General features: G+C 42.5%; 1 protein-coding gene across 3 annotated transcripts in view; it reads left to right on the top strand.

Moving 5' to 3' along the window:
- Positions 1–14,321, top strand: part of ADGRF5 (adhesion G protein-coupled receptor F5) — a 75,318-nt gene that overhangs the window by 23,883 nt on the left and 37,114 nt on the right. Inside the window, exon 1 of one of the 3 annotated variants that reach the window (XM_063097014.1) lies at positions 14,069–14,148. The exons of the other annotated variants lie outside the window; for them this stretch is intronic. Within the exon in view, the coding sequence (XP_062953084.1) occupies positions 14,079–14,148 (70 nt within the window). The 5' untranslated portion in view covers positions 14,069–14,078. Of the gene's footprint in view, positions 1–14,068; positions 14,149–14,321 lie in introns of those variants that run through there. 3 annotated transcript variants of the gene reach the window in all.

The following is a 14,321-nucleotide window of genomic DNA, read 5'->3' as shown; positions in this document are numbered from 1 at the left end:
GATGACTGAATCATCTTTTGGCATGTTGTGACTTGATCTCTTCAATTGATCTAAAAGAGACATTAGGCTGCCAAAGAGAGGAAACTTGCCCTGTGGAGAGACGAAAGAGGAGTCTGTTAGAGCTCTTCGCGGTGCGGTCCCCAGCCCGACTGTCGCCCAGGGCTTGAAAAGAGAATTTGAACAGATTTTGTTAAGCTCTTGAAATGCCCATTGGGAGGTTATGCCACTGCTGGTTCTCCCTCCCTTCCTCTCCCCTTCCGTCTTCTTCTTTTTTATTACTTGTTTTCTCTTTCACTTTGTTACCCCTGTGGGGTCCCCTTCTTCCTTTCTTCCTCCTTCCCTGAAGTGGTTTCTGTTCTCTAAAACAACTACCATTGCCTCTACCCCATCCTGACAACTCTTGGACCCTCCTGCACCCTGTGACAGGAAGAGAGCCAGAGATGGGTCCATTTGGTATTTTTGAAAAACCTTTATTTTTTAAATCAATGTATCTGCGGGTGAGTTGCAGCTCCAGGTGTCTTCTACGGCCCAGGCTGCCAGCTTCTCCAGGAGCTGTAGGTGACTGTGCAGCTGTAGAAGTAAAGTCTTCTGGCACTTCTGAGCCTGGCAGTTTATGACCCATGCGACAGCGTGAGGGGTTAGCACTCGTGGAGGAAACCACTTCTACATCTAAAGATTTGACATTCCAAAAATTTTCCAGGCAAGTTTTCATTAAAAACAATCATGACATGGATAAATCACCATGAAAACAGTTTTCCGTTTATTGTATATGGTCCTCTGTGCTCATTTGGGAAGTGCCAGTGAATCAACTCATCACTTGCAGAAGATGGATTGGTCTTGGTACTTTTACAAAATCACTGAAGTAGAAATGACCATAGAAATGTCCACGCGCTAGGCCCAGATAATTGGAATGTAAGTTGCAATTAAAAGCATGACTCCCCAGGAAAATAATGAAAGAATTCAGATAGTTTAATAGGAATGTTATACCCGGCAGGATGCCACATAGAGATTCTGTGTTTTGCTTGGTGTGTTAGGACTGGGCTCTGATTTTCAGAACGGTATTCCCTTTTACATGCATATACATCTCCCTTTCTGAAACCTTGATGCCAGAAGGAGACAAATGTTGCAAGAGAAAGAAAATTAGGTCAGGAATTTCCTTTTGAGCCACTGGACCAAATCTTTAGAGTTTGAGATAGAATCAGCATTCAAGGTAGGATCAATACTCAAATATTTATTCTTAGCATGCCATGGACTTCTACCCAAGTGACTTCAGTCAGTTACATAGCCTCAATGGATTCTTAATATATGTATATGTATAAATAATATATTAATAATAAATATAATAAAACATGTCATACACATCATATATATATATATATGTATCACACACATTGAAGGAATTCAATAATGTTATGTACAGATTACTATTGAAATATTGATAGGATTTTATGGAACTTATTTACTTTTCTTTTAATTGTTTTTTAAAAATTGAAAACAAAGCCAACTGATTTATTTATAAAAACAATATTGCATTTGAAAGGGCATGATATATCCCTGGCACAGAGAAGTTGTTCTGTACCAGTCCCATGATATGGCAGTTAGCATTTTGGGAAAACTTTTTCACAACTCTGTTGGGGAAGAGAAGCCTGCACAAAAACCCAGAGGCCTGAGGCAAGAATAAGTGTGGAGCTGCCTGTGAGAGCGAAGAGTAGCTGTCAGGGAGCAGAGGGAAATAAGAATGGGTCACAGCTCACAGAATTATGTCGCGATTTCATCAGGAAGTGGGTTCTAGACCAGCTGAGGGGCTGGCACAGAGAAGTGACTGTGAAGATTACCTAGGTGTTTATGCAGAATTAAATAGATGAAGAAATGAGTGCCCAGGAGGCCTGCTAGGAGGCTCAGTAGCCTGGAGGTGTGGCCCTGACCACAGACACAGAAAAGAAGCAGAGAAAGTGCTTGCCAAAGACATTTGAGAAATGCAACCTAAGGGCTTGGAGGTGGGCGTGACGTGGGTTGAAGGAGAGCAATGACCCATATGACCCTCCAAGAGCGCACAAATGTGGCCGCTGTGCTGGGAAGAACAGAGTTGGAGAGAACAGCTTATTTTGGAGGTTCTTGGATAAGCTCAAAATTTAACCTTAAGGGAATCTTCATAGAGGACTGGAAGTGGACATTTCGTATCGGTCAGAAGTTACACAAATGCCGAGGTTTTCAAGATGGCGGCGGCTGCGGCGGCTGGCGCCGAGTAGCTGAGGTGGAAAAGGTGGCCACTGGGCCTCAGGCAGCCGGGAAACTTGTGGACCTTCCTCTGGCCATCTCTTAAGGGAGGACTGCTGCTGCTGGCCGGTCGTGGGGGCTCAACGCCACTTTGCCCCCGGCAGGAGAGGCTGCCTCATTTACAGGCAACAGCTTTGAAGTGTGGAGCAGGAAAAGAACTGATTCTTAGCTGCAAAAGAGAGTCTTGAAACAGGGAACACGGCGCCAGGGCTGCAGTGGATGCAGCCAGGATCCCGGAGGCTGGGGCCACACTGAAGGCGGCCAGCTGCCCTATTCAGGATTCGAGGTTTCAGGCCGGCATTAAAGAAGATTCCTGGGAGCGCCCGAGCGGCGCCGCGACTGAACAGCCCGAGGCGGCAGCGCCGAGAACACGGAAGGCAACAAACCAGAGACAGAGCGAGCGCCCGACCTGGCACAGCATTGTGAGTGATCCCTGTCTGTTCAGGGGGTGGATGCCCACGCGGCTCCCGCCTGCACCACCAGGCCACTCACTGCCCCGGTGCTGCCTCCATTTTCCCAGGTGCGGGCAGCTCCGCCCTGCTCGGCCATCACTGAGCCCATTTGCTTGGCCTGGCGCGGGGCTTTCCGGACCCTGCGGGCCGGCCTCCTCTCCCACTCCCTCCGCGGTTCTCTGGCGGGGCTGGGGGTGTGGGGCGTCCCGACCAGTGTTGGGAGGGCTAGGAAGTACGGGCAGGCCGACTGTCACTCCACCACACCCTGGACTCCGGCCCTGGTAAACTTCCTGTTACTGGGAGGCAGATAACATCTCTGTGACCACCAGTTTGGAAAAAAGCCTAACGAATTTCTGGTTGGGAATAGTGTGGTAGGAGAGTTCCCAGGTCTGCTTGAACCTGCCGGAGAGCAGGCTGCAGGCGGGCACTAGACTCGGTTTATACCGGGGGGATACAAAGGTGGACAAGACCCGAGAAAGATCTACACAGTGCTACAAAGGCACCCAGAGAGACCGGTCGTCTGTGCCTAGCAGAAACCTGGTAGACTTCCTGGGCGAGGCGGTGCTGAGCAGAGTCTTGAAGGCCCAGCTGATAGACGAGGGGTGCAGAAGACACACCCCAGCCCAGCACAGTGTGCACAGAGTGGGGAGACGTGCGGCCAGGGAGGCGGAGACTCGACAGAAACCACACACCCGGTGTGGTCGCCACTGCACGATCTAACAGCCTGGGCCAGAGCACACAGAACGGGGAGAAGTCCTGTACAGAAAGTGAAAGCTCAACAGAGATCACACACCCTGTGGTACGTGATCCACCAGCCCAGCAGAGTACAAGCTGACCAGAAAGGTGGATCCCCGGAGAAGCCCAAGACCCGAGGCAACCACACACACAAGACACTAGAGGCCAACTGAGCAGTCACGGCGGGAGCCACACCAAATTGGCAACCACAGCAACATCCTAGTTAGTCATTAGTCTCAAACCGGTGGACTGTGAAACCCCCTGCCACAATGAATAAACACCAAAAAAAAGACACCAGAAATACAAAAAATCAAGAAAGTACACCACCAAAAGTTAATAAATCTCATACTCTAGATCCTATAGAACAAGAAGCCCTTGAAATAACTGACAAGGAATTTCGAGTGATAATTCTAAGGAAACTGAATGAGATACAAGAAAACTCAGCTAGACATCATGATGAAATGAGGAAAAGTATACAGGATCTGAAAGAGGAAATATACAAGGAAATCAATGTCCTGAAAAAAAATGTAGCAGAACTTGCTGAACTGAAGAAGTTATTCAGCGAAATAAAAAACACAACGGAGAGTTTAACCAGCAGGCTTGTCGAAGTTGAAGAGAGAACCTCTGAACTTGAAGATGGGCTGTTTGAAATAACACAAGCAGACAAAAAGAAAGAAAAAAGAATCAAGGACATGGAAGAAAATCTGAGAGAGATATCAGACAACCTCAAGCGCTCAAATATCCGAGTCATGGGTATTCCAGAAGGGGAGGAAAATGGAGATTCCATTGAAAACATATTCAACAAAATAGTGGCAGAAAACTTCCCAGGTATAGGAAAAATCACAGATCTTCAGATCCAGGAAGCTCAACGATCTCCAAACGTATTCAACCCAAAAAGGCCTTCTCCAAGACATGTCATAGTCAAATTGGCAAAACTCAGAGACAAAGAGAGAATCTTAAAAGCTGCAAGAGAGAAGCGTCAAATCACCTATAAGGGAGCCCCAATCAGGTTAACATCAGACTTTTCATCACAAACCCTAAAAGCTAGAAAGGAATGGGATGATATTTTCAAAATACTAAAAGACAAAGATTGCCAGCCAAGAATACTCTACCCTGCAAGGCTATCCTTCCGAAATGAGGGGCAAATAGTATATTTCTCAGACAAACAAAAACTGCGGGAGTTCACTACCACAAGACCACCCTTACAAGAAATCCTCAAGGGAGTACTGGGTATGGTTCCTGAAAAATAACTACCACTGCCATAAAAACCTAAGAAAAATCTAAACCCGCTAGTACAATAAAAATGGCATTCATGAAGAGAAAACAAGCTAACAAAAACACTATCTACAACCTAAGGAACCAACAAACAAAGAAACCAAACAGTAAATCAGAAAGCAAGGAACAAAAGACACCTAAGACAACCAAACAACCAATAAAATGCTAGGAATAAATCAACACCTTTCAATAACAACTCTTAATGTTAAAGGCTTAAATTCCCCAATTAAAAGACACAGACTGGCTGACTGGATCAAAAAGCAGGACCCAACTATATGCTGCCTACAAGAGACCCACCTCACCCATAAAGATTCACACAGACTAAGAGTGAAAGGATGGAAAAAGATTTACCATGCAAACAGAAAAGAAAAACGAGCTGGAGTGGCTATTCTTATATCTGACAAAATAGACTTTAAACTAAAAACCATAAAAAGAGACAATGAGGGACACTACTTAATGATAAAAGGACTGATCCATCAAGAAGACATAACAATCATAAATATGTACGCACCCAATGTTGGAGCAGCCAGATTTATAAAACAAACTCTATTAGACCTAAAGAAGGAAATAGACACTAATACCATAATAGCAGGGGACCTGAACACTCCACTGTCAATATTAGAAAGATCATCTAGGCAAAGAATCAGTAGAGAAACACAAGATCTAAACAAGACTCTAGACCAATTGGAATTGGCAGATATCTACAGAACATTCCACCCAACAACCTCAGAATATTCATTCTTCTCATCAGCACATGGATCATTCTCCAGGATAGATCACATATTAGGTCACAAATCAAGTCTCAATAAATTCAAAAAAATTGGAATTATCCCATGTATCTTCTCAGACCACAATGGATTAAAACTAGAAATTAATAACAAACAAAACTCTGGAAACTATACAAACACATGGAAATTAAACAGCATTCTACTTAATGACATATGGGTCCAAGAAGAAATCAAGCAGGAAATCAAAAAGTTTATTGAAACTAATGAAAACAATGATACATCATACCAAAACCTGTGGGATACTGCAAAAGCAGTATTGAGGGGAAAATTTATTGCATTAAATGCTCACTTCAGAAGAATGGAAAGATGGCAAGTGAACAACCTAACACTTCACCTTAAAGAACTAGAAAAACAAGAACAATCCAATCCTAAAGTTAGCAGACGGAAAGAAATCATTAAGATCAGAGCAGAACTGAATGAAATTGAAAACCAAAAAACAATTCAAAAGATCAACGAATCAAAAAGTTGGTTTTTTGAAAAGATAAATAAAATTAACAAACCATTAGCAAGGCTAACAAAAATAAGAAGAGAGAAGACTCAAATAACAAAAATTAGAAATGAAAAAGGCGATATTACAACTGATTCATCTGAAATACAAGGAATCATTCGAGACTACTACAAACAACTATACGCCAACAAATTTGAAAATCTGGAGGAAATGGATAAATTTCTGGACACACACAAGCTCCCAAAACTGAACCGTGAAGACGTAGAAAATTTGAACAGACCAATAACAATAAAGGAGATTGAAGCTGTTATCAGAAGGCTCCCAACAAAGAAAAGCCCAGGACCAGATGGATTCACAGCAGAATTTTACCAAACATTCAAAGAGGAATTGACACAGATTCTTTACAAACTATTCCAAAAGATTGAAACGGACGCAAATCTCCCAAACTCATTCTATGAAGCAAACATCATCCTGATACCAAAACCAGGTAAAGATATAACCAAAAAAGAAAACTACAGGCTGATATCCTTGATGAATATAGATGCAAAAATCCTCACTAAAATACTAGCAAACAGAATACAGCAACACATACGAAAAATTATTCATCACGATCAAGTGGGATTCATCCCAGGGATGCAAGGTTGGTTCAACATACGCAAATCAATAAATGTGATACACCATATTAATAAACTCAAACACAAGGACCATATGATCATCTCTATAGATGCTGAAAAAGCATTTGATAAAGTTCAGCACTCATTCATGACAAAGACCCTCTATAAGTTAGGTACAGAGGGAAAGTATCTCAACATAATTAAAGCCATATATGCCAAACCCACTGCCAATATCATCCTGAATAGGGAAAAGCTGAAAGCTTTTCCTTTAAGAACAGGCACTAGACAAGGATGCCCACTCTCACCACTCCTATTCAACATAGTGTTGGAAGTACTAGCCAGAGCAATCAGAGAAGAGAAGGAAATAAAGGGCATCCAGATTGGAAAAGATGAAGTCAAACTGTCCCTGTTTGCAGATGACATGATCCTATATATCGAACAGCCTAAAACCTCTACAAAAAAACTGTTGGAATTGATAAATGATTTCAGCACAGTCGCAGGATACAAAATCAACACACAAAAATCAGTAGCATTTCTTTTCTCCAATAGTGTACATGCAGAAGGAGAAATCAAGAAAGCCTGCCCATTTACAATAGCCACCAAAAAAATAAAATACTTAGGAATTGAGTTAACCAAGGATGTGAAAAATCTCTATAATGAGAACTACAAACCACTGCTGAGAGAAATTAGAGAGGATACAAGAAGATGGAAAGATATTCCATGCTCTTGGATTGGAAGAATCAACATAGTGAAAATGTCCATACTACCCAAAGTGATATACAAATTCAATGCAATCCCCATCAAAATTCCAAAGACATTTTTCTCAGAAATGGAAAAAACTATTCAGACATTTATATGGAACAATAAAAGACCACGAATAGCCAAAGCAATGCTCAGCCAAAAAAATAAAGCTGGAGGCATAACACTACCTGACTTTAAGCTATACTACAAAGCTATAATAACCAAAACAGTATGGTACTGGCATAAAAACAGACACACTGACCAATGGAATAGAATAGAGAATCCAGAAATCAACCCACACACTTACTGCCATCTGATCTTTGACAAAGGCACCAAGCCTATTCACTGGGGAAGGGACTGCCTCTTCAGCAAGTGGTGCTGGGATAACTGGATATCGATATGCAGGAGAATGAAACTTGATCCATACCTCTCACCGTATACTAAAATCAACTCAAAATGGATTAAGGATTTAAATATACACCCTGAAACAATAAAACTTCTTAAAGAAAACATAGGAGAAACACTTCAGGAAATAGGACTGGGCACAGACTTCATGAATACGACCCCAAAAGCACGGGCAACCAAAGGAAAAATAAACAAATGGGATTATATCAAACTAAAAAGCTTCTGCACAGCAAAAGAAACAATTAAAAGAGTTAAAAGACAACCAACAGAGTCGAGAAAATATTTGCAAAATATACATCTGACAAAGGATTAATATCCAGAATATATAAGGAACTCAAACAACTTTACAAGAAGAAAACAAGCAACCCAATTAAAAAATGGGCAAAAGAGCTAAGTAGGCATTTCTCTAAGGAAGATATCCAAATGGCCAACAGACATATGAAAAAATGCTCAACATCACTCAGCATCCGGGAAATGCAAATCAAAACCACATTGAGATACCATCTAACCCCAGTTAGGATGGCTAAAATCCAAAAGACTATGAACGATAAATGCTGGCGAGGCTGCGGAGAAAAAGGAACTCTCATACATTGTTGGTGGGACTGCAAAATGGTGCAGCCTCTATGGAAAATGGTGGAGGTTCCTTAAACAATTGCAAATAGATCTACCATACGACCCAGCTATCCCACTGTTGGGAATATACCCAGAGGAATGGAAATCATCAGGTCGAAGGTATACCTGTTCCCCAATGTTCATCGCAGCACTCTTTACAATAGCCAAGAGTTGGAACCAGCCCAAATGCCCATCATCAGATGAGTGGATACGGAAAATGTGGTACATCTACACAATGGAATACTACTCAGCTATAAAAACGAATGAAATACTGCCATTTGCAACAACATGGATGGACCTTGAGAGAATTATATTAAGTGAAACAAGTCAGGCACAGAAAGAGAAATACCACATGTTCTCACTTATTGGAGGGAGCTAAAAATTAATATATAAATTCACACACACACATACACACACACACACACACAAACCGGGGGGGGGGGAAGAAGATATAACAACCACAATTATTTGAAGTTGATACAACAAGCAAACAGAAAGGACATTGTTGGGGGGGAGGGGGGAGGGAGAAGGGAGGGAGGTTTTGGTGATGGGGAGCAATAATCAGCTACAATGTATATCGACAAAATAAAATTAAAAAAAAAAAAAAAAAAAGGAAGTTACACAAATGCCAATGTGCCAAGTTCCCCGTACCAGGTTTCTCAGCTTGATTGGCAAGAGTGTTTTGGGGCCTGGCACTGACAAGTCTCTATTGCTTCTTCTTTGGTTTCAAAATGAGTGACTGGTGGAGACAAAATGATGAGAGAGGGGGATCCAGGAGGTCCAGTCACTGCACTGGACATGCTCCCAAGTTCATACCTTGGGAGAGCAAGGTTCCTACAGATTGGGTTGCTGGCTGCCGGTGAGGAAATCCTGACCTTTCTGCAGACCTGGCAGTCCGGGTGTGCTGGCCCTTTTTGATCTTGGTCCAGGAAATGCTGTGCCTTTCCCAGATTGAGAAACAGGTTTGGGGGTTTTCATGGCTGTACTCTTTCTTGTGATAATATTGGTACTGAGTGCTCCAAGCAGGCAGTGATGGTGGTGGAGTGAGATGAAAGGCGTCGTGCTCTCTGGCTGGTACATGTGGTTGCTTTTAGGCTTGACACTTGATGTTCAGAGTGTTTTACTTTTTAAAAATATTTCCAATTAGTATTTTTCTTTTTTGTTTGTTTGTGTAACAATCTCAAAGATGAGACCTGATTGGAATAGTGTTAGTTGCCCTTGTCCTGCCAGCACACATCTGCATAGAATATAATCATTACATTTATTATATCAGTATTACTATTACTACTGGCTACTATATGCCAGACACTTTGCTAGGGGTTTTTATATACGATCCTAAATCCTTAACAACAATCCTGCCAAGAAGATATTACTCCTAATATACAGATGAGTGATGAGTGGCTCAGAGTTTAAACAACACGCCCAGGTAAGAGGACGTTCCACCCCTGTTCTCCTTGGATCCAAAGTCCAGGCACAGAGTTAAGAGTCATAGTTTTCAACATGCATTTCTGGTTCTTACCCATTAGGTCCCATTTGATGGTTCTTGGAGCAACTTTGTAGAGTAAGGAGGACTGGCATGTCTGTCTTCATCTTACTAGGTTAAAAATTTATATGGGACTACATATGATTTGGGTATACAGCTAGCTAGGAGAAGTGATCATTTCTCCAGCTCTACAGTCGAGTGTTTTATACACAGTGCTGCCCACCTACTCCTCCATCCACACCTGCCAGGTACACCACAGCGTCGGGCTCTGGAGGTCTCCCCCTGTGTGAACCAACCTCCCTGAAATGTAAAGGGAAAACAGGATCCTGTGAGGGAATCATACTGAGCAATGGCAGAGTAGAATACACACAATGCTGCTGAATTGCCATCTTCTAGAACATGCAGAAACAACAGAAGAATAGGTATCTTTTGATATTTCCTAGCTACGGTACCAAGGGGAAGAAGGAAAAGAGCCAAATCATCAGTGACAAAAAAAAAGCACTGTCCCCTTTGGTCAAGAGAAAACCACAGCAACCTCATGTCTCCTGGTTGAAATCAGCAGCTTCATTCTTCTGCAGGTGGCAGATTAAATTATGCATCTGCTTAGGCTCTGACTGCAAGAAGCCTTCCTTCCCATCAGTGTTGCCAGGCAAAAGTAGAATTGTTTGCTTAAACAGCTGTGATTAAGACCCACAGCTGCTTGTTGCAGTGTGTGGCCAACTTTCCAGAAATGTCTCTTTAAGATAAGTGCTGTGTGGCTGGCAGTGATTTATGGGAAAGCAGAAGGGAAATCATCGTTGTTTTGTGCCTCCCGGGCCTGCTGATAGGCCTCTGTCTTTGACACTGATGACACCTGGAATTTGCTACCTTCCACTCAGTGCATCAGTGAGCCAGAAAAATTCAGACAAACACCACCAGAGATAAAGGAGCCTGAGAAAAAGAAAACACATTAAACTATCAGATGGCACAGAGGCAGCAGAGGCGGGTGGAAGGGCATCTAAGACACACATACAGAAGTGGGGGACCGTCTTTTGTACCTCCTGCATCGCCTATAGCTGGAGCAGGACACAGAGTGTCAATTTCCCAGGCTCTTAAGTCCTCAGGTTTGGGAGGGGCAGTCAGGGCATTTTGGATCCCAAACTCTGGGCCTGTCTGAGGGGAGTGAGCAGAGTGTGCCTCTCACCTGACTCCTCTGTGTCATGCTGACACCTAAGCATCTGGACGACCTGCCTTAAAGCCAGGTGTGCACCCACCCTGGGGAATTATGGGGAAAAGAACCCAGCAATGGCAGCTTTGTGTTCTGCCTGCCCTGAGGACCATGATACTTGTTCAAGGCTCCAGACGAGAAGGTCTGGCCCAAATCAGAGGGGTGTCTTCTTGCTATTTTTCTGGAAAGCCAAGAGGGGTGCTGACTCGGGGCTTCCACACTTATTTACTCTCCCAAGACTGATAATCTCTGGATGTCTTCCTGGTTCACCCCTCGCTTTATTTGAGTCTCTGCTCACAGTTGAGTGCTTTAGAAAGGTCTTTTCTAACCCTTCTACAAAAAATAACAACCACCCCTATTGTCCCTATCACTCTGTTTCCTTGCCCTCCCTTATTTTTCTCCACGCCCTATAGAACTGCCTGACGTTAAATTTTAAAAGTACTGTTTTTCTCCAGCGTCATGATGAAAGACCCATGAAGACAGAGCTTTGCTTCTTTTATTCACCCTATGTCCCTGGCAACTGGCATAGTGCCAGGGACACAGGCACTCAATAGGTAGTAAAACTACAAATAAGTCAACAAATAATGGAGGAATGCATCTACCAAGGCATAATGTAAAAATCCATGAGTGTGAATGACAATGGGTCATTTGCCATCTGTAAAATGGAAGCATGCTTACTGTCCTCGTGGCCCTAGAACCTACTGGGTGAAGAATAATGGCAGCTGCTATTGTTATGGTTACTTTAATTATCATCACCTTGGATCCTTTCAGTATCAATGGAGAGAGGGGATGAGTAAGTATCAAAAAGGGAAACTATGGTAACCAAATATGCTTATAGACTACCCGGTTGTCTGCCCCCATGGAAGCAGCAGCATGAGGTGTCTGAAAACAAAAAGCAAGGCAAAAGGAAAACAGCGTAGGTACTAATATCAGCTCTCCAAGATTACCTTCTCAGTTTCTTCATTTGGATTAGAACATTAGATCTCAAACCTGCTTGATCATTAAAAACACCGGCAGGAATTAGACTTCTGGGTCTAACCCATCATGATTCTACTTTGGTTCCCCTGGTTGAAGCCTATAGCCTGCTAAATTACAGTGGTGTTTTTGAACCTGCTTTGAAGAATTGACTGTTCTCAAAGAAAAGGCATTTCCTTCTCCATTAGAGTTCCCCCATCCTTACTGGTCTGCAGGGAGAGGTGACGCTCAGGCTGAAGGTTGCTCTGAAACTCTTGTAGAAGTCATTAAAGAACATAAAATGTGAATGAGGAAAGAGATCCTTAGAAGCTGAGGTTAAATTGACAGTTGCACGATCCCCCAGACTAGAGCTTGGTAAAGTCACAGGAGTCTTTCCTTTTAGTACTTTATGCTTAGGGCTCAGCTCCTTGTAAAATCTGAGCAGAAGAACTGCCTTGGTTTTAATGGAGAACGATGACATACAGGAATCATCATGTGCTTTCCAGGAATGCACTTGTTCTACAGTAACATCTGAGAAGAGCACAGGAAGGTGGACTCAGGGCCAGAGATGACCCCAGGCAGGCACTCATATTATGCTGGGATCAGACCCTGGGTTGCAACAATACAGATGACGAAGTGGGTGATACGGTATTGTTACTGATCTTACCCATCTAAAAAGCAGCTGCCATCCAGGAAATCCTACTTACATTCATGGGAGGAGGGTGGATGGGCCACAGAAAAGAGGACCTTGGAGATAATGAATCCTCTGGAGGATATAAACATTGCTGCATTACTTGTCAGGAAAAAGAATGTGCTCTAAGGCAGACCTTGAAATACCATGCAGCTGCAATCTTTGCAAATGTTCCCAGTGGGCAACAAAATGTGTTCAGAGTTAAAAATTCCACAAATGAAGATTAGCAGTTCTTCCCGGAAGCTTGTTTTCATCACAGAGCCATTTGAGAATCAGAAAGAAAACACGAAATTCAAGGCAATGTCATAGTATCATGACAGACTGAAATTCCACTTTGGGTTTTAAAAGCCACTTTATTTTACTTGTAAATACATTTTTATAAGGAGAAAATAAAACTTAAAATGCGTTACTAATTTTAAGAATATCTGCACAGACCTTTTTTATAGTTTGAGTTAATTACAGCAAATCGAATGATGCCAGAGTGAAGTAATTCTCAGCAAGGTTGATGGGTGAAATCAGCCTTCTAAGACAAACATAGTTTACAACTCTCAGTGAACAAATATTTCAGCTTTCTGCAATAAACATTTAATAATTGGAGTTTCTCATAATAAATCATCAGTTTTAGTGTTTCACATCAATAGTCCCTGGAACATTTAAAACAAACCTTACAATGTTATGGGAAAATTCTTTACCCTTTTAGAAAACAGACATAAAATTTCAATTTTATGGTAAAATATATACCATACTTTCAGATTTGGCTTAGTTTAAAGTAATAGTTTTGCAAGTATTCACTTATCTTTTTCTCATTTGACTGACAAGATAAAATATTCTCAGTGCATCTGTGTTAAAATTCCCTATTCTTCAAAGGTTCTTCATTGACTTCTAACTGAGCTTATGGCTTCCAGCCAAGACTGGGTTAAAGACTGTCAGTGACAGAGGTGAATCTGTGACTTGACTCAGAGTCACAGGTTTAACAAGAACTGATTGGGAATGTATTATTCATCATGTACAAGCTCTGTGCCAGATGAGTGAGTAAGGCCATGAGAAGTGAAGGAAACGAATAGTTCCTGCCCTTGGGAAGCTTATCGCTGGTGGTACACACATGATGTAATGTAGGAAACTTGAAAGAACAATTCCAAGACTGTCTATATACATAGTCTTGGCTGCCTGGAGTACTATGTTTTGGGGAATAGGTACCTCTAGAGTGCCAGCCAGTCAACTCAACCATCTGGAGACAATTTGGAAAAGCCATGAAGAGCTGAAAATCTCTTTTATTTTGTGTTCCAATTTGTCAAAATTTTTTGAGCACCTGTCATGTTCAGGACACTGGAAATACAGAGAAAGAAGAGAGAGCACACACTCTGTGCATAGGCTGAGAGCAAAGGGAATTAACTGGATGACTTTTTCTGGAGATTTTCAAGCCATGCATGGTTCAGCTCTTAGACTGTGCGTACGTCAACTGAAAGGTGGGAAACACACTGCCTTGTTTCTGTGAGTCAGGACCATGGCATTTATTGTCTGAACTGTTGTCAGTCTCCCTCCCTGCTAGTTCTCCCTGCTTCCTCCATTCTTGTCCCATAGCAGTCCATATGCCACACAACCGTCCTTGGCCTGGGACACCAGGATGTTGGGGGGGAGG

Source organism: Cynocephalus volans, chromosome 5 (assembly GCF_027409185.1).
Source record: "Cynocephalus volans isolate mCynVol1 chromosome 5, mCynVol1.pri, whole genome shotgun sequence".
NCBI classification, from domain to species: domain Eukaryota; kingdom Metazoa; phylum Chordata; class Mammalia; order Dermoptera; family Cynocephalidae; genus Cynocephalus; species Cynocephalus volans.
Note: the sequence above shows the minus strand (reverse complement) of the source record. Positions and strands in the feature narration are given on the sequence as shown.